The sequence below is a fragment of the Hyperolius riggenbachi genome, chromosome 9 (genome assembly GCF_040937935.1).
Source record: "Hyperolius riggenbachi isolate aHypRig1 chromosome 9, aHypRig1.pri, whole genome shotgun sequence".
Taxonomy (NCBI): Eukaryota; Metazoa; Chordata; class Amphibia; order Anura; family Hyperoliidae; genus Hyperolius; species Hyperolius riggenbachi.
The window spans coordinates 12,722,931-12,744,264 of NC_090654.1; the positions used below are offsets into that span (position 1 = coordinate 12,722,931).

At 43.8% G+C, this 21,334-nt stretch overlaps 1 protein-coding gene across 1 annotated transcript in view; it reads right to left on the bottom strand.

Moving 5' to 3' along the window:
- Positions 1 to 21,334, bottom strand: part of CSF2RB (colony stimulating factor 2 receptor subunit beta) — a 46,965-nt gene that overhangs the window by 8,363 nt on the left and 17,268 nt on the right. Inside the window, exons 6-13 of the mRNA XM_068255030.1 lie at positions 17,812 to 17,974; positions 16,409 to 16,583; positions 15,747 to 15,907; positions 10,692 to 10,822; positions 9,716 to 9,908; positions 6,248 to 6,341; positions 3,975 to 4,044; positions 2,491 to 2,573 (exon numbers count right to left, since the gene is read on the bottom strand). Of these exons, the coding sequence (XP_068111131.1) occupies positions 2,491 to 2,573; positions 3,975 to 4,044; positions 6,248 to 6,341; positions 9,716 to 9,908; positions 10,692 to 10,822; positions 15,747 to 15,907; positions 16,409 to 16,583; positions 17,812 to 17,974 (1,070 nt within the window). The remainder of the gene's footprint in view (positions 1 to 2,490; positions 2,574 to 3,974; positions 4,045 to 6,247; positions 6,342 to 9,715; positions 9,909 to 10,691; positions 10,823 to 15,746; positions 15,908 to 16,408; positions 16,584 to 17,811; positions 17,975 to 21,334) is intronic.

The window sequence follows — 21,334 nt, forward strand, 5'->3', positions numbered from 1 at the left end:
CATGGTTAGGCACCACCAGGTGGGTCATAGGGTTAGGCACCAAGCAGGGAGGGTAGGGGGTCTAAGGGTTAAGCACCACCAGTAGGTGTGTTAGTGTTAGGCACCACCAGGGGTGTCTTAGGGTCAGGGGTAGGGTTAGGATCAGGGGTAGGGGTAGGGTTAGGTTTAGCCATAGTTAAATATGTGTAAAAATTACCAATATTTTACTATCAGAATTCAGTAGTAGAATATCACTTATTTTAGCAATAGTCTACTACCAGCAAACCCCTACTCCCTTTTTTTCATGTGCCTTTCCCTTTTTTACATGTATGCGGGTATATAAGTCTTTGAATACAGTGTGTTGGAAGCAGAAAAAAAAAGAGCAAGTGTAAGGAACTTGGACAAGGGCCACGTGGTGATGGGTAGATGCTTGGGAGATGCTTGGGAGATCACTTGGTAGGTTGATGCACTGTATAATGGGGAAAGAGGCACCGAGGTTAAGTTAAAAGCAACTAAAATGTAAAAAGAAGAGGTTAGAGGTTACTTACCTCAAAGGATGACACTAGATCTATATATGGATTTTTATTTGGATAATTGGCAAAACAATGGCTACACTTTTTGTGGAAAGCACATTCTGGAGAACGTTTATCTGCCCTTCCACAAAGAGGCACTTGTATTTTGACCTGCAGAAGTGGTCTTCGGACAGCAAAACGAGACTAAAGAGGTGCTCTTATGTCTGCTACTCCACGAAGGGGCACTTGTATATTGACTTGCAGAAGCAGTCTTGGGACAGCGAAACAAGACTGAGGAGGTGCTCTTATCTCTGTTGCTCCACAGAGAGGCACTGGTATATTGACCTGAAGAACTGATCTTGGGACCGCAAAATGTGTTGTCCAGTCTGCTATTTTTTAATAAACTTTTTAATTCTCAAAATAGTGTATCTGCCACTAGGACACGGTCTATAGGCAGTAGAAGTGTTAGAGAGTCTTGCCCAAGGTCTCCTACTGAATAGGTGCTGGCTTACTGAACAGGAAGAAACGAGATTTGAACCCAGGTGTCCTGTGCCTGAGGTAGAGTCCTTAACCAGTACACAACCCAACTTCCCAGTGCTAGTCATTACCACTGTGTGGGAGTGGCCTGTTATGATGGTGTTTTGGGAAAAGGTATGCAGAACGTGCAGAATGTATGGAGAATGTGCAAGCGGGATGAGGGAACTTGGGAGGGATACATTAATGCTACTATTTAATTATTGCGAGCCTGATGGTAAAGATAGTCTAAGTATAAAGGTAGCCACCATACGCTTGTCCCGAAAAGTCAAAAGCTTTTTTTTCATTCACTCAAGAATTCTGATCAAATTTCCAGTTTTTATTCGAGAAAAAAAGATCGGGGGTGCTGGATTTTTCTGATCAATTTTTATGAAAATTAAATGGTGTACAGTAGATTGCCAATTACTTGGTGTGTTTAATATACAAGCAATTTTTTTTCAACGTTTTCACTCCTTTCTTACATAATTGGGGGAAAATTGAACATAGGTGTGTGGTACATTGGTCAGATTTTTGAAATGTTACAATCACTCGGAACTGATTGAAATTCTTGAATTGAAAAGATATTTAAAAAAATTGTATGGTGTGTGGCTACCTTAAACTAACAAAACTGGTACGTATAGTGCTAATGGCAGCTAGAAAGGTTATTTTTAATAGATGGATCTATCCTACTACCACGCCATCCTTAGGGAAAATGAAAGAAGAATTATGGTTATTATTTAATAATGAAGAGATACTAACTCTAGCCCACAAAGAAATGAAAACAAAAAAGAAATATTTTCAACATGGAGAAGGTTTTCTGAATTTTATTATAGCCCCTCAGAAATGGCAGTGCTGATGGTGGATCCTTTAAGTACACCTCGTGGTATTGTAAAAAGCAGCAAACAGGTACACTTGGGAAACTAAAGACTAATACATCAGTGTGTTAAAAGTATGTGCCTGAAGTATCTAAGTGGACAGGGCCGGCGCTGCCATTGAGGCATAGGGGGCAATTCCCCATGGTCTGACCGATCCAGGGGCCCTTATGTCACCGGATCCTCCAGGTTGCTTCCCCCAGCGGCCCTGCATGTTTGGTAGTTCAGCTGCCTTGAAGTATCTCACCTGTTCTGGTGGCGGCTCTGTCCCGTCTCCGGCGGATGGAAAAGACACAGCCAGCTGGGCAGAAGACAGAGGTCTCCTGGGACAGGTGAGAGATTTCAAAGTAGCTGAACTACCGAACATGTGTGGCCATGTGGAACAGTCGTGGGAGGCCACCTGGGGGGTCGGGGGGGGGCTGACCTTCATGGGGGAAGGCCCCAAGTTACTTTTGCCCCAGGGCTTCAAGCTGTCCTGTAAATGGAGACGTTGCTGCTGTCAATATTATACAATGTTTATCTCTCAATGGTGATGCTTGTTGTTAAAAAAATGTATTAAAAAAGAAGATACAATTGCCTATTTGAATCACAAATGTAAACTTTTTGTTCCTTACCCAATCAAGACACATATGGAGGGCTGCTCCTCTTCATAATTATTCTGTAGTAGTAAGGGGTAAACGTTCAGCCTCCAGAATCCCTGCAAAGACAAAATAAAGGTTCACTAGAAATGTGAGAATAAACTCTAATCTGTAATTCGAAATTCAGATAATCCAATAACAAGAGCTGGTAAACAGAGTACACAGCAAACGAACAAGAAGCTATCACAGGCAAGATGCAAGTGTCCCAGCAAGGCTTAAATACTGACAGCATCCAATCAGTGGCCGGCCACATGCACACAACAGCCAATCACACGCAGGAATTAATCAGCTGACAGCGAGATCAGCTGACACAGGTGGCAATACAGCAGTATTGACCAAAAAACCCTCCTGACTGGGTGTCAGCCACAGCATAGTGGTCAAGAGCACCAGAGGCGTAGCTAGGGTTTCCAGCGCCCGGGGACAAAGACTATTAATGCGCCCTGTAAGGTCAAAAAAGGGGCGTCGGCATGGTAATGGGTGGGGCCAAATATACATGACCTTAGCAGTGGTGTAAAAGGTCTGGCAGGGAAGTTTGAGCTCTGCCATAGTGTTTCCCCCCAAAATACATGTAATCTGACAGCATTTCACCAAAAATACATGTAATTTGGCAGAGGTTCCTCCAAAATACAGATATTTGACAATGGTTGCCCCAAAATAGACACAATCTGGCAGCAGTGGTTCCCCCAACATACATATAATCTGGCAGCTGTTCCCCAAAATACACTTAATCTGGCAGCAGCGGTTCCCCAAAAATACAGTTAATCTGGCAGCAGTTTCCCCAAAATAGGTGCCCCCAGTATAGGTAACCAGGTCTATAGGTGTCCCCAGTGGTAGTAACCAGGTAAATAAAAAAAAAAAAAACACAGGTCACAGCTGGGCGCCCCTAGAGACCCAGCGCCCGGGGGCACTTGTCCTACCCCGCCCACCCCTAGCTACGCCCCTGAAGAGCACCACCAGTGAAGCGAGAGACCAGGGTTCAAACCCAGGCAGGGCCAGCACCCATCACTTTATATTTATTACATAAACCCCTGCCTAAGTGACAGCTGACTCTACCTCTGTTGCCGCCTCAGACCATACTGCGGACAAGAGGAGCGATTCTTTACACAAGTGCTCTTAAACCAAGTTACTCTCAATCCAAGGTTTTACTGTCTATCTATCTATCTATCTATCTATCTATCTATCTATCTATCTTTGTATGTGGCCACCTTTACAGTGATATTTCAATTTATAGCATAGGAAGTGGACAGTAAATGGTAGAATATGTTTGCCACTGCCCACATACAAAAATACATTTACTTCACATGAAATTCAAAAAGTGAAATTCAAAAAGTTGCTTGGCTTATCAGAGATGTGGGGAGGGAATTGGGGGATGGGTGCCCCACTTACAGCAGAGTCATAGTCTGTACCCACTTTGCCTGGAGGGTAGTCTAACCCCACCCTGATAACCACCCATTACTCACCGTGGAGAGGCTGCTGAGTAGTTTGCTTTTTTTGGCCTGTGGTAAATTGTCCTCCATTTTTCTATATAACCTGGGAAAGAAGCACAGGTCATCTGGAAGGTTAAATTATTATTTAACGCTTAATCACAGCTAGACATGATAAACGTCATGTAGTAATGCGCTTAAATTTCACATAATCATAATTTTGCATTTGAATTCGCAATTACGATGCAAAATCATAATGGGAAATTTGGGGGAAAATTTTTTTTAATCAATTTAGTTCATATCTGTAATCAGGAACCGCAGTTTCTCAAGGTCTTTAAAAACAAAAACAAAAAAAAAAACCTTGTAGTCTTTCAGAAAATCAATTTAAAAATTTCAAAGGAAAAATGTAAATTTTATTTTACATTTTGCTGTGGCACACTTTAACCTTTTGCGGGCCGACGCAAGTAAATCCTACGCCATAATTGTGGCTGCTCTAGGCTGATGCGGCGTAGGATAATAGGATTTACGCCACCCGCAGTTTCCGATCCCAACACAATCGAGCGCACCGGAGAGGGGAGATTAAGCTGTCATATGACAGCTGACATCCCCCCTCAGTGATCAGAAGCCATCGTGTAGGACTGCTGATCACGTGATCACTACGATCGCCGGCAGATCATAGTGATCCCTGTTACTGATGCGGCAGTAAGAGGGGAAAGAAGAGGATCCACTCATCTTCCTGCCCTTCCCCCTGCGATCGCCGCTCCCCTCCGCTCTGGCCGGCATCCCTGCTCGCTCTGACGTAAGTGCCAGGACCCGGGTTGATGACATCATCAAGCCGCGACTTGCAACTTAGCGTCAAAGCAAGCGGGGATGTCGGCCAGCGTGGAGGGGTCCACGCTGGAGCCTGGGAGGTGAGTAAATGCTGCTGGCTCCAGTGGGGACATCTGGATACAGGGGGGACATCATGCCCAGCTACCAAAAGTGAGGATCCGGCTGCCTGACCCAGCCAAAATCGCCTGGTCCTTAAGGGGAGTTCCCAAATTGTTAAAGTGAACTTAAAGTGACACTGAGTTCCCAAGTTAGATTTACCTGGGGCCTACTGCTTTTTTTGTATTAAATGCAAAGGAAAAATGGTAATTTTTTTTTTGAGTGTAAAAAACATTTTTCCTTTGCATTTTTAAAATCAGTTTTCTCAAAAACTACGAGTTTTACTTCTTACTTTTTGAAATATTATTTTTCTACCCACTATTCTCCTTCACATATGTAGCAATTTTGGTGATGATAGCAGGCATGTGGTGCTTTGCTATTAACCACAAAACTAGGCACAACATGATACGAAAATTACACAATAAAAAATAATGCAATATTACAAATGCAAAATTACGATTCCTGATTACAATTAAGGATGACATTAAATACAATTTTTCCTGGAATTTTGCATTATGATTTCACAATAGTAATTAGGCACTACCAAGTGCCAGGTTGGTGCAGAAGAGTAGCAGACAGGCGGTGAATGCACCGCCTGTCAGCTGTCCGTATGTAAGAGCCCCGAGTGCTGCTTTGTAGCTTGCTCAACAGATTTCCATACTTTAGTTTTAGCAGCAGGGTTGGATTTATACTTTTTCCGCCCCGAGGCAAAATATATTGGGGCTACTCTTCCATGCGCAGCCCCCTTTCCTATGTCTATCATCCATGTACTACAGCCCCTCTCATGTACTACTCCTTTGGAAATCACCTATTTTCATGTGTTGCTCCCAGAGGCGGGACAAGGTCCTCCAGCACCCAAGGCTGAGACACCAAAGTGCGCCCCTCCATCCCTCCCACCCCAGCCGTCACACACTGATTGCTATTAGACTAAGATGTGCCACAGGGCCCACAACCTCCCCAACACCTTAATATCTAGTTATCTGGCTTGCAGTCACTGCTATGTATCCCCTTTTCTTATTTCTTTCTGCTTCAAACGCAATTAGGAATGACAGCTGAATGAATTGTGTGCCCCCTCCTACACTGCGCCCTGAGGCTAGAGCCTCTCCAGCCTATGCCTCGGCCCGGCCCTGGTTGCTCCCCATTTTCAGCCTTCTCTTTTATGTATAGCAACCCCTATGTCATGCCTAGGTGCCCCCTTTGCTGTAGCCTCCTTAGACACGGGCCTTTGTGGCCTATCCATAAATTCGGCCTTCGTAAGTAGTCAGCCTCCTGGTCCTGTAATTCTCACCTATGGGCACATTTATTTCCTGTAGATAATAGGAAAGCACCCTAATAACTCCGCCCTTATCTCACCCTTTATTACGACAATGAAGAAAACTCACCTCCAGCCATACCAGAATCCGAGCACAATGAGCAGTGAAAGCACCAGGCACGTAGGGATGGAGATGCTGAGGTATATCGGTTCTGCAGCCAGAACTGCAAAAGACCAAAATACTAAATCATTTTTCTTTCTTGGATTTATTTCTTGAGATTAATAAATGCACGAAATACAGGTGAAACTCGAAAAATTAGAATACTGTGCAAAAGCCGATTTATTTCAGTAATTCAACTTAAAGGGTGAAACTAATATGTGAAATAGGAACCCTTTTCAGCTGTTTTGGATGAATTGGCTGATTAGAGTCTGACACTTTGAGCCGAGAATATTGAACATTTTCACAATAGTTTAATGGTCTGAGATTTTGGGGATTCTTGTCAGAAGCTGTAAGCCGTAATCATCAAAATTAAAACAAATAAAGGCTTGAAATATTTTGCGTTGCATGTAATGTGGCCTTTTCATACATTAATTTCACCTTTTAGTTTGAATTACCTTATATACTCGCGTATAAGCCTAATTTTTTCAGCACAAAAAATGTGCTGAAAAGTTACCCCCTCGGCTTATATGCGAGTCAGTGGAGCAGAACGGATGGTGCAGCAGGTTTTGTTACTGGCAGAGGAGTGTAAGGATTGTGCACTAGTGGTCCTGCTCTTGCCAGCTGGCTCCCTGCTGTGTCCATGCCCTCCATCCCCTGCAGCATGGTGTGCAGAGTGCGCTGCTCAACACTACCTGTGTCCTCCGGCTTGTGGAGCGGAGCGTGCAAGCAATGTGGCAGCGGTGCAATGATCAGGGATTCTTCCTGTGTGGCAATTACTGTGTCTCATATCTATGATGCCATCTAGTGGCTTCTTGAGACACAGCTGTATCATCTTTGGGGAAGATCTGGCTATGGGGAGCGGGGCTGACTTGTACTGGGGGCACATCAGGCTGCTGTGGAGAGGGCTATACTGGGGAGGGGGCTTATTTGCGAGTCACTCACTTTTTCCTGGTTTCTAAGGGAAAAGTGGGTACCTCAGCTTATACACTGATCGGCTTATATGCGAGTATATACGGTATTGAAATAAATGGACTTTTGCACGATATTCTATTTTTTTCAAGTTTTACCTGTTTTCAATAACCGATGGCGATCTGACAGCGACAAATCAGCAATCATTTTCACTAATGTGAGGGCCCCGATAAAATGTTACATCTGTCAATTATAATTGTAGTTTTACCAACACTTTGATGGAAATCGAAATTTGGACATAGTACACTCACTAGATTAAATTCGGCTGATAATGACCGCCTCTGCCAATAATCCAGGGTGTGTACATCAGCCGCCAACAGCCACCCAGCCAGCGATCTGCGGGGTGCATCAACTTGACCGTGCTTAGTTCTTAATGCTTGCCCTTCCCACCGCTGATGTCACACCTCTGCCACTCTGTCGGCCCCTCCCCCCGCATTGCAACAGAACATGTTGTCAGCCTGCAGGCCAACTACACATTTGTACATTCTCAGCCCAGCGACATCCCCCAGGGATCGGGTCCCAATTGCCGCCAACACCCATCTAGCGTGTGAACGGGCCTTAAGTGTCCCATTGTCTTTATCAGCAGAGTTTGAAGTAGAAAATGAAGCAAATTAAGCCTTTCATCCACAGGCATTGGGAACCAATCCCTCAAGACGGTTTTGCTAGAGTTTCACCATTCAACTGGAAATTAAAAAAAAAGAATTTTTTTTAAACTGCCTGCCATGATTTTGCTTATCCCCAATGCAAGGTACTTGGGTTAAAAAAACAAAACAAAATCAGGGCTGGGCCGAGGCGAGAGAGGCTCCAGCCTCAGGGTGCAGTGTAGGAGGGGGCACAGGGCAAGGCAGAGGCGAGAGAGGCTCCAGCCTCAGGGCGCAGTGTAGGAGGGGGCACAGTGCGAGGCACAGGTGAGAGAGGCTCCAGTCTCAGGGCGCAGTGTAGCAGGGGGGCAGGGCCAGGCAGAGGCGAGAGAGGCTCCAGCCTCAGGGCGCAGTGTAGGAGAGGGCACACAACTCACTCAGCTATCATTCCCCTATTGTGTTTGAAGCAGAGATAAATAAGAAAAGGGGATACATGGCAATGACTGCAAGCCAGATAACTAGAGAATAAGGTGTTGGGGGCCCTGGGCGCCTGCTAATCTAATAGCAATCAGTGTGTGATGGCTGAGGTGGGAGGGATGGAGGACGGAGGGGCGCACTTTGGTGTCTCAGCCTTGGGTGATGGAGGACCTTGTCCAGGCTCTAAACAAAACTATGAGATACCCAACACTCAATGCCACGCAAACCACCTCCAGAGGAATAAGACCCCATTCACCCTCGGAATCAAAAAACGTGATTGCAATTCTCGTCCAGTGAATGAGACTCATAAAGCAATTGCCGGTGTTTGCAAGCGGCAGAAATCCCATAGGATTACTCACATTTACCGGCGATCAGAGGGCACAAAAAGACGCCTAAAAGTGCCTGGATGTGGCTGAGGCCTAAGAGGTTGAGTCACACTTTGTCCCAGTAGTCGGCTGTAACCAGAATTACAGGGGGACATTAACCAAGGGTGTCTGAGACAACAAATTGGTAGGTTTTTAGAAATCTGTGCAGAACTGTCTCAGACATCCTAAGAAATCACTAAATAGTGCAGATTCCTTCAGTTGTATAATAGGAGGAGCTAGGAAGGTCTCTCAGGCAGTGCAGTGTGTGAGGGGAATTGCTGTTGCTGAGGTAACCAATACATCCACTGTATTGATAGAGAAAAGAGAAGTTATAATAGCATAAATATATAAATTACTGTAAATTATTTTAGGTTAACTGTAAATAAATATGTAATGTAAATAAATATATCATTATAAATGTATTAGAGCTAAAAAAAAAATAACGCTCATGAATTTGCATTATCACATTTTGTTTCCTCCTTATCTTTCTCATCTCTTACACACACTAGGGGACATTTATCAAAAGTGTCTGAGACAAAATCAAAGGAGGAGACTCTGAGGAATGCAGGAGACTAGGAGAGAGGATCAATGCCCAGCACTGGAAGGGTTAAGCACAGAACAGCTTCATAGGATTCAGCAGGGGGAGGAGCACTTCACAAATCCAACCTAGCCTGCACTGCACAATCTGTAGAAGTGTTATCAAGCACTTCTTAATCTGTGGCAGTTTAAGGAAGGATTTGCACTTATCTTACCTGTAGTGCAGTTCTAGAAATTCACGCTAAACTGTCGCTATTAAGTAAGATTTAAGAAATTTCTTATTATCATGCAGAACGGTTCCCCCTGCTGGTGAGAACTGTTTAAGAACAAAAACCGTGATGCTTTGATAAATCTGTCCCACCAACTACTCAAGACATTCATACAGATTTTTCAGCAATGCACTTTGATTTTAGAGGAGCAAGAAACGAGAGTAATATTATATGAGGTGAACACTTATCTCGTAAGCTGTGAAGGAACTGTATAAACTGACAGTAACAGGCATTAGTTACCCGGGTGTGTCTTCCAAGAGTAGCTCTGGCTCCAAGAACTCCATTGCGCATTATAGGCAGGCGTTTTGTCAGGTTTTGCGCGCACCTTGACCGTGTAATTAGAGGAACCCTCCAGAGTGGACACAGGAAAGTAATACTGGAGCAAATTCCCGGAGACATTGACCAATGAGTGAGAGGGACATTCTGGCTCCGCCTACAAATATACACAGGCATACTGAAAGCAGTTCACTGCCAGGATACAGGTGTTCATGAAAGTATAAGAACTATCAAAAGGCAAAAAATACATGACAAAACATTGAGGGACAGGAAGGTGACATAGTGTATAGAATTCTTGTTTTACAGTGCTAAGGTTCCAGATTTAAATCTGGGCCAGGAATCAGGATGCTATCTGGAAGGAGTTTGTATGTTATACCCATGTTTGTATGGGTTTCTTCTACTCTGTAAAGTGCTGCTGTCAGTGCTATAAATATGTAATAATAATATTATGGTAGGACATTAGACTGTGACTATGGTAGGATTAGATTGTGAGCTCCTCTGAGGACAGTCAGTGACATGACTATGTACTCTGTAATGTGCTGCAGGAGATGTCAGTGCTATATAAATACATAATAATAATATGGTAGGACATTAGACTATGACTATGGTAGGATTAGAGTGTGAGCCCCTCTGAGGACAGTCAGTGACATGACTATGTACTCTGTAATGTGCTGCAGAAGAGGTCAGTGCTATGTGAATACATAATAATAATATGGTAGGACATTACACTATGACTATGGTAGGATTAGAGTGTGAGCTCCTCTGAGGACAGTCAGTGACATGACTATGTACTCTGTAATGTGCTTCAGAAGATGTCAGTGCTATATAAATACATAATAATAATATCATAGGACAAGATGTCACTGGTGTATAAATACAAAGAATTAAATGTAAAAAGTTTTCCAAATATCACAGAAAGCAAATGATATTAGTACAGTACCTGCTTCCAAAAACACAACTGGTAGGTAAACTGAAGGGTGGTGAGTGTAACCACTGGCTGGCTCCATTTCAGGATGTATCCGCGGTCTAACCTGTCCTCTACCTTGAGGTCCGTGGGAGGCCCAGTCTGAACTAAGGAAGACAGAAATATTCTAGTATATGCAAAAAAAGTGGATGGTAACCTTCATATAGGTAGTGATGTCGCGAAGTGTTCGCAGCGAACAGGCCATGGGGAATGATCTCAGGGTCATTTCCGCATTCGTTATGTTACGCATCACTGTGCAATCACTTTCCTGGCTGCCACGCGTCCTTGATCATGCGCCTGCAGCCGCGAGCCCTCTGCGCATGCGCACAACGTCACGCAGAGCGCTCCCGGCTGCAGACATGCAATCAAGGATGCGCGGCCACCGGGAAAGCGTCTGCGCAGTAATGCGTAATATGATGAATGCGGAAATTACCCCGAGGTCATTCCCCATGGCCTGTTCGCTGCGAACAGTTCGGGCCATCTCTACATATAGGTGTGAACTTAAAGTGAATCTGTACTCTAAAATTCTTACAGCAAAAAGCATACCATTCTATTCATTATGTTCTCCTGGGCCCCTCTGTGCTGTTTCTGCCTCTCCCTGATGCAATCCTGGCTTGTAATTGCCAGTTTTAAGGTGGCCACACACGATACAATAAAATGATCCAATTTTACAGTAATTCGATAAAAACGATCGGATCTCCCGAAAAAATTGAAAGCTTTTTTTTCATTCGACTGAAAAATTCGATCGGATTTCCCGTTTTCTTCGATTTTAATCGATCCGGAATGCCAGATATTTTTCTTCAATCTCTTTAAAGATTGTATGGTGTGTGTTGGATTGTCAATTTATTAATATACACACCCTAGCAATTTTGTCAGAGTTTCCAATCATTTTTATCAGAATTGGGGGAAAAATTGAACATACGTGTGTGGTACATTGGTCATATTTTTGAAATGTTACAATCAGTCAGAAAAATTGTTTGCAATTCTTAAATTGAACAGATATTTAAAAAATTGTATGGTGTGTGGCCACCTTTAGGCAGTGTTTACAAACAAAAGACATAGCAAGTGATAGCCTGAGAGGAGCTCAGTGTGTGAGTCATACGGAGTGTGCAGGGGGCCTGGAGAGGGTTCTATCCATTCACAAGCAGCACAGCACATTTCAGCTTGACTGCCTCAGCCCGACAGACCCGACAGAGGAGAGAAGATTAGATCATATAACAGAGATAATACAGCCACTGTGCAACCAGGAAAGGCTGCAGTTAGAAAGACCACATTAGGACATGTATAGGAACTTATAGGATAGAAGAACTAAGGCTGAAAATTTTGTTACAGAGTCTCTTTAAAGTGAACCCAAGGCGAACCTCGGGTCGAAAATCAAGTACTAACCCCGGTGGCCATAATTTGCACAGGGGCACAGAGCTTCTCATGCGCAGAGGAAAAAGCCACACACATACATGAACGGGTGCATGTCCGTGCAAATTTATTCAACAAGCCAGTGGGTTATCTAGAGGGATGCAGGTGTAGCTTGTGCCATGGGCGCCACACATTCAGACCTGTTTAATTCTGTTTTCTGGGGAACATGGCCACTTAATTTGTTAACCACTTTGTAATTTGCTACAGTATATCTACGTCAGCTGTGGCACCCTCCAAGCCACAGCCACGTAGATATACTGACCTGCTTGCAGCCCTGCAGGAACAGGTGCGCTTCAGAGCGCACCTCCCGGCACTAACAGCTGCAATACTAATTGGTGAAAGGAAAAATGTTCCCTTGTAGCCAATTAGTGACCCCCCGCGGATGAACGATCACCGCTGTAGCAAACAGCGGTGATCCTTCATCTCTCCCCTCGGTGGCCAGATCTGCTAAAAAAAAAAAAAAGATCAGGAAGCAGCCTGACTCGCCTTTTCTCGTTCCAGCAATCAGCCTGCAGCCCGAGCCTCCGATTCCCGCTCTGCACGCAGCCCTGTGATGCTGAATAGCCGAGTCCCGGCTTGATGACGTCATCAAGCCGGGACCTGGTAACCGGCATAACAGGGCTGCGTGCAGAGCGGGAATCGGAGGCTCGGGCTGCAGGCTGATTGCTGGAACGAGATAAGGTGAGTCATTGTGGTGCCATTGCCATAGGTGCTATATAACCCAGACAAGCCCCTGCAACAAACCCTTTTCAAAGTCCCAGCGCTGGATCAATGGGGACCATGAGAATTAGGATTGCCTGAGTCCCCATAGGGATTTTCCAGAGGTTTTTTCCTACTGAGAGAGTAAGTGTCTATTTCTACCTTTTTGTTTTTCTTATGCTAGGTACACACGATGGAATGGGTACACAATTATATCATTAATCATTATCATTATAGTGCACTGTCAGCACTAGCGTAGGGATAACCATAGCGACCATATTCTTGCTATGGGGCCTGTTGTCGACAGCCACAAGGGGGGGCCCGTCTGTCCTGCTCCCTGTTTATGCAGTTCATTTTTTTTTTATTCATGGGCCCACCACAGGCCCAGTCATGTTTTCCATCAGTGACTCTGTTCCTCGGCCTTCCCCCTCTGCTCACTGCAGAGAGGCTGGCAGGAACTTTTAACCTGCCGCCTCTCTACACATCAATTCCTGATACTTACACTGTAGTTCCGGCCAGGTCTGGAATACAGAAGAGCAGCGCTGGTTGTGGCTCCGCCCCCAGCGCTGCCCATGGCTCCACCCCCTCCCGCCCATAGCTACGCCCCTCCCACACGACAATGGATGTGGCTCTGCCCCCTTTATGCCCATATAGCCACTGGGAGCACACAGAAAGAGAAAGCGAGGGACTGTCACACTGGAGCTGCAGAGTGAGTGGCAGCCAGCAGGACATTAACATGAGGCAAGCAAGAATAAGAAATAAAAGTTTTAATATCCTGGGCCTTCTTATGGGCCCCCATAAGTCCATTAGGTCCCATGCCGAAGTTCTGCTCTGTTCCAGGCCATCGCTGTCCCCTCCGTAAGATCGCAACCCATGCTGGTGCTGCTGCGGCCAGGAGTGCTCTGCATAGTTCACAAAGACTTGGCCTGTGCAAATGCAGAGCACTCTCTGTCACAGGAGCGCGGTCACAAGAGGAACGCAGCGCACATGCATAGAAGACCATGGCCCATACACGGGTTGCGATCTTACGAAGGGGACAGCAGTGGCCTGGGGCAGACCTATACTTCAGCATGGGACCTAATAGACTTGTAGGGGCTAGAAGGAGTTTCAGGTAAAGAAAACGTTTCATTCATATTCTTGCCTCATGTACCAGAAACCAGAGCTGGAGAAATAAAAAAAGAATTAATACTTAGCCTAGGGCAGGGATGGGCAAACTTGGCCCTCCAGCTGTTAAGGAACTACGAGTCCCACAATGCATTGCAGGAGTCTTACAGCCACAGTCATGACTCATAAAGGCAAATGCATTGTGGGACATGTAGTTCCTTAACAGCCGGAGGGCCAAGTTTGCCCATGCCTGGCCTAGGGCTTCCTCCAGCCCCATAAGCACATCCGAGTCCCTCGCCGTCCTAACACAGTCTGCTGTTAAGCCGCGATCAGCCCCTGTATCTGTCTCAGTCGTGCCATTCGGGGTCTTCTGCGCATGCACGGAGGTCCCAAGCATCCGCAAAAGACCACGACTGGTGTGACTGAGCCTGTTACTGGGGCTGATCACGGCTGAACGGCAGACTGCGTAAGGACAGCGAGGGGCTCAGACGTGCTTATGGGGCTGGAGAAAGCCTCGGGTAAGTATCAAAACTTTATTATTTTACATCTCTGGTACACTTTAATGTTCTCTGCTGTGTCCAGCCTGTGAGCCTAACCTCACCTCAGTCACTGAGTCGCCTGCCTGCCAGTGCCCAACCTTACCTGCTGGCAAGCTGAACTCTGGAGAATTTAGCGTTGACACCACAGACATCGGACCAGGAACCATAGCAGCACACTGTGCCAACACTCACCCCACCAGTGCCAGGGAGCCGGAGCCCGGAAGGGATTTCAGCACATCACCCATCCCACCCAATGCCAGCAGGTAAGCATATACGAGGAAAGTTGCCAATGAGGGATCATTACTTGATCCCTTGGGCATCATTGCAGGGCCGATACTGTACAGACACATCAGTAGCCAACAGGCTAGCGATGCTATGTAATGGGGAGGGGGAAGCGGTAACTGGGGAAGTCTACCTGGCAGATCGTCAAAAGGAGAGAAGGTCCGTACTTATCCACAGTGACTGCTTCATTGCTGGGCATATCCAAAAGTCCACAAGGATCAAAAGAAATCACTCAGCTTTTGGATACGTCCAGCAATATAGCAGTTGCTGTTGATAAGTGTAGACCTTCTTTTGCTGTTCATTGCGGTTCTGCTGACCCAGTCGAGCACTGCGCGGAGGCTTTACGAGGTAAAGCGGTATTCACACAAAAAAAGTTTATACCTGATGGATCGCTTGCTGAGGGGATCAGGGGCTGATGTACACACACTGGATTCTCAGCCGAGGCAGTTGTGTGTGGGGGTGGGAGGTCCGAGAGGAAGGGGGGGCCCATAAAAAAATTTGCTATGGGGCCCAGTCATATCTAGCTACGCAGGCGCTGTGCGCCGAAACGCGTAATGACGTCACACGCTTGTCGCACTTCAGCCACGCCCACCTCCCAGTGAGATGGAGCCCAGGACATCGGGACTCGCGCTGCTGGCCACAGCGCGTCATCCTCCACTGCCGAGGCAAGCGGTTGGCTGTCCGCTGATATGCGCAAAACACTACTTATGTTTGTGAGTATAACTTTTAATTGTGAATAAAACTCCCTGAAACGTTTAATGCACTATGGCGCGCTCCATTTTGTTTTAGTTCTTCTACAAGCCACCCGACTCTGGAGCGCTGCTGTTTTTGGACTGTTAAGGAGAATCTTCTTCGGTTGTGTGACTCTTTTGGTTTGGAGCGCAGGATAACCTTGTATGTTTGTGAATATCTAGCTACGCCCCTGACTGTCAGTTACTTTTTTCTCACTTTTTGACTAGTAGACATAAATATGCAGGATCGGCGCTCTACTTACTGTTTTCATTGGGCTTAAGATGTTTCACCTCTTCTCGGGGTCGGATTTGGATGTCGAGTGACTGGTGTTTTTGGGATGAAGATATCTGGAACGTGCAGCCATACTGAGCATACCGAGCCCCTTCTTTTATCTCCTGTACCTCTCCGTAACACAACTTCTCTCTAGAGACCCGAAAATAACAAGTTTTCACACCTTATCAATAGTGATGAGCACACATTTCACATAATAGTAATTTTGTATCATAATTCACAATTAAGATGCAAAATAGTCATGTAAAACTTTGGGTTAAATTGTAATGAATTTTGTTTGTTAGAGAGATATTAATAAGTCTATTACAGAACTCACAGAGACAAGACAAATAACATTTATATCGCGCTTTTCTCCTGGCGGACTCAAAGCGCCAGAGCAGCAGCCACTAGGGGGCACTCTATAGGCAGTAGCACTGTTAGGGAGACTTGCCTAAGGTCTCCTACTGAATAGGTGCTGGTTTACCGAACAGGCAGAGCCGAGATTTGAACCCTGGTTCCCTGTGTCAGAGGCAGAGCCCTTAACCATTACACCATCCAGATCCATCCAGAACAAGCACGTAGCTTTTCCTGTAAACCATGCTTCAGCTATGACTCTACACTACAGAGAAATGTAAACATAGACCCTTAGCTTACCCATTAAGGGATTGGATGGCGTTTGAAGAGATGTTGCCCACATCGTCAGTAGAGTCGTTGTAGTACAAAACGAAAGGCACAGCGTCCATCAATTCTATTCTCACCTCCCACGAGCAGCGCAGCTCCGCCCAGCCATCATATTCACAATTCACGTTTTGTAGAATAGCTCTATTATCTGCGGAAATTATACAACTATGTTTTTTTAGGAATGCTTATAGCCTTTCTCTGAGCACCAAAAATAATTCCTTGCAAAATCTTAGTAATCAGAGTAATCGGATGTAACCTTAAAGTGAACCTCCGGACTAAAAATCTACTCAGCAGAACTGAAAAGGCTTGGTGTTTCTTTAACAGTTTCACAGCATCAGAACTTTGTTTTTCTTACCAAACCATCATTTTTAGCAGCATTTTTATCTAAGCTCCACCCATCAAAGAAAAAAAGCCAGGGTTTTTTTCCCCTGATGCTGTGCAGAGCATGATGGGATTTCCTATGTTGTTATTCATGTTGCCTAGCAACTGGGAGAGGTGCTCAGGACACAGGACAGTTGGAACTGTGTCTCCTGCTCCCTGTCACCTCCTTTCAACCAAAAAGATGGCTGCCATCATGAAATCAAACATTTGCCTGTTCTTTAAAAACAGGGTGGGTAAGAGATTATATTACCTATCTATTTTAATTAACATAACTAATGTAACTTAATGACAGTATGTTTGTTTAGGCTGGAGTTCCTCTTTAACTGCTTCAGGACTGCCAATACTTAAAACTATGCCACACTTGTGGCTACCTAAGGGTGGTCATACATGGTACAATTTTTCATTTTTTTTTCGATTAGATAATTTAGTTCGATTATTCCGTTAGATCGAATATAAAGATTTTTCCAGCATGTCCGATCTGATTTTTCTCGAAAAAACGGGATAATCGTTCGAATTTCTTGATCGAAAAAAAAAATATTTTCAACTTTCATTCGATTCGACCATTTAGATCGAATAAACGGGAAAATCGAATGTTTTTATTGTGTCGTGTATGGGCACCATAAGCCTGATGTGGCGCAGTTTTAACGCCAGCAACTCCTGTGCACGGGACGCAAATGATCAGGAAGTGCAAAGGTAAAAAAAAGGCTCTGGTCCTTAACCACTTGAGGACTGCTAAACCCCCCCCTAACCACCTGCCGTTTTTTTGCTGCACTGGGCTGTGCAGGCTTTTCAGCCTCCTGCACAGCCCAGCTAAGGAGCCCAGTAATCAGACACACCTCCTATTTTTGTCCCTAAGGGGACATGCCGCCGGAGGGGTCCAATCGCTGCTGCACTGTTTTTTGTTTTTTTTTGCCTCATAGAGGCTCTGTTCTTTGCCAATGGCATGAAGTTCAATCTTGAGTTAAAGTTCCTCTTTGAGCTGAGCTTCCAAATACCTTCAGGCGTCACCCAGGCCAACTCTGTACTCCAGGCACTGCGGTGTGACGGGTCCTCTTGGGCCGCAGCACGCACTCTGAACACGTAGGTGCTTCCTGGAACAAATAACTGAGGACTGAGCTCGACTTCTGTGTTTCCCAGAACATTTAGCGATACAGCATCCTGTAGGCAAAATAATAATAATAAAAATACCTTGTTTTCTGTATTGGTTTAGTGTTCTTATACCCAAGTGTGCTTAAAATAACCTAGAATGGTGATCTAGTTTAAAAAAAGAAAGCCTCAAAAACAAAACTAAAGGGGTAATCTAACATTTAAACTAAAACCCATGCTGGTCTCACCATCCCTCTCCATTAACTTCCTGTGGAGGAGGTAGGACAGGAGTGGGGTTGGCCACCATCCATGTCCCCTCAACAACCTGATTGAGAAGGTACTGAGCAACAGCTAAGCCACGTCTCTCCTCCCAGAAGGCAACACGACACGCCTGCACAGGAAATCTTAAAGGGGTTCTGTGGCCCTTTTTCAAAATGCATTTTAAATGAAGAGATATGTTCCTTTCATAAGTACTAATCTTTTTTTCCCTTGTCTTGTTGTCTCTCTCCTGCTCCTTTCTAATTATTAGTCTAGTTAGATGAATATTGTGCTGCAGGAAGAGGCAGACAATACAACAGCGTTTTTTTTGCTGCTATCTGCCTCTCCCTCCTCCTGCTGCACGTCATATGATGAGTCATCCCTGACTTTTCTGTGAGCTGCAGCTAGCAGGAGGAAGATCTGCCTGACTCCAGTGAGGCAGACAGCAGGGAGGGAGATCTGCCTCATGTGGCTTCAGCTCAGCTCATCTCTTGTGCACAGCAGTACAGGGTGACTGTGTACTGACCCGGAAGCACTTTACATTGCAGCTGTCTTGCCCAAAGGTTTAAAAGTTATATTTTTTTAATTGAGTTATTTATTGGCAGTGGGGAGCAGCGAAAATAGGAGAAATAAAGAGGGGGAATAATGGGGGAAACAGTAATATGTTCATTTGAATGTGCTGTAAATTCATCACAAATCTTCTTTAAAGTAAACCAGAGACAAAGCACCCTCATGCATTTTACCATATATATCAGTGGGAACATTAGAGAAAACACCTACCCTGCTCTCTGTTTCATTCTTCACTGCTCAGCCTGCTTGTTATCAGCCATGATAAAATCCCCGCCTGAGCATTCAGTCTGGCTTTGTTCAGGAATCATTATAGCTGAGTCTGTGTTCTCTGGTGTTTTTCCAAGCCCAAGCCTGCCCCCTTGTGGCTCTGCTATAATGACTCAGCTATAATGATTCCTGAGCAAAGCCATCTTAATTCAAAAAGAAGGGCAATTCAGACCCTGGGGTCTGGCACAATAAGCTGCACAAAGTATATGGCCCTATTGGCTAGTATACAACAACTGAACTCAAGAAAAGGAGCCAATATAGGTCAAAATAGGTATATCAAGTAATCAGAACTTCTCACACACGTGGTGCAAAAAATCAAGAATAAATTTTATTCAACAATCCGATAAAACATAATAAAAACATTAAAATCTCCCAATTAAAACCAATAGTCATTGTTATTCCAAGCCCATATATTAAATAAATAAATACTATATCATCAAAATGTCCATCATTTGTAAGCATACACAGCAGGCTACAAAATCCAATATTGTGCAAAAAAAAGTGCAAAAAATAGTTCTGTGATCAAGGTTTACAAACACTGTCAATATGATCCACATACATGTACAAAAAAATCTTGAATAAAAAATGTGAGGGCGATTGGTATAAATAACTATATATACAAGTGTCCACAATAACACTACAATAAAGTGACTCAGTGCCAAAAAATTACATGAGGTAAAACACTTATAGGAAAACAATCCATATATATACAACTAGACATACATGTCTAGTTGTATATTTATGGATTGTTTTCCTATACATTTATGGTCATATAACTGTCATAGATTCTTTCTCCTTAACTTGGAGACTGGATGTGTCTCTCCAATATTTTAGGTTTAGGTTATTTTAATTTTATTATAGGTCAGTTGTCAAGTGTTTTAATTTTTGCATTTATAATATGTAAAAGTAGCAAGCCTACAGCCAGATGTAAGGTAAGGAGTGAAAATGTCACATGGAAAAAAGTGAATTGAATAAGGGCCCAGGACCTTTCTCTTGAGTTATCTCCTAGGCGACAATTTTCATCTTCTTTTTAAGCACTCAATGACAACTGGACGTTTATAAACGTCTATTGTATTTGTAGAGCGTGCACCACCAGTTTGTTACTAAATGAGGCACATGTGGTATCATTTTAACCGAGACAAGTTGCAGAATACATTTTGGTGTGTCTTAAAGCTTGGACCCACGTCACATAAAAAATGGGTTGGAACAAACGCAATCCAACATAAAAAAGTCATTTTCTAAATTATGATCAAATTTGGGAAAGTTTTAGCAACACTGCAAGAGACGTATGTAGTATCATTTTAACCATGATAAGTAGTAGAATAGAGTTTAGAAAGTTTTAGGGTTGAGGCCCATGTCTTGCGTATTCTTTTTAGTCACAAACTGATCAAAGGCAAGTACATATTTGCATAGGCTGTACCAAAATAAAAGACTTGTAAAATGAAAACAAAGAGACAGAATATGAAAGAAACAACATATATTGTTACCTTAGAAACTTGGCTTTTTAAATATGTATGCCACAAGGGTATCTTACTATTATTTTTGCAAATAAGGTCTTATAATCGTCAATAGTGTACAATGAGAAAACAAAAACACTGAAAAAAAGACGCCTTTATTTTCATATACAATATTGTCACCGTACATTGTACTAGGAACATAATCTAAATGTTGTTATAACCAGGACGAATAAGCAAATAAAATTAGTGGGTTTAACTTATAGTTAGCACTGTTTATTGTAAAGCTGTAATGAATGTAAATGGAGAAATAGTGTGTTTTTCAGTTTTTTCTCAACTTTTCCCTTTAAAATAAGGTAATTACTAAACAAAATTATCACATGCTAAAAGCCGAATTTGTCCTGAAAAAAAACAACAACAATATATAGATAATTTAGGTGTGATCAGTAGTAATAAAGTTATTGGCGAATGAATGGGAACAGTGGTGAAAATTCATTTGGTCCTGAAGTGGTTAAAGTGGTATGAAACTCATCATTTCCTATTTGCTCTAAAAGATTATTTACAGCATAAAATCTACTGCCACAAAAAAAAATTGTACAATTGTAGCAGAACAGCGTTCAAACAGTTAAACACAGCACTTTGTTCTGCAGTGGAAAGCTTCTTGCTTCAGTGAGCAGCTTCTGGCTGTATTCGACCAAGTGCTAAGAGGTGATCTTTCGTTTACATTCCTTTGTAAGCTACATTTAGTAAACATTAGGAAAGTGCACAAACTGAGCTCTCTCTGCTTGTAGTATGTGTGCAACTGAGAATTAATCACTAGATACATTTTAATATATAAATACAATATTACCTGTGCACAAAAGCAAATATGATAACTATGTGT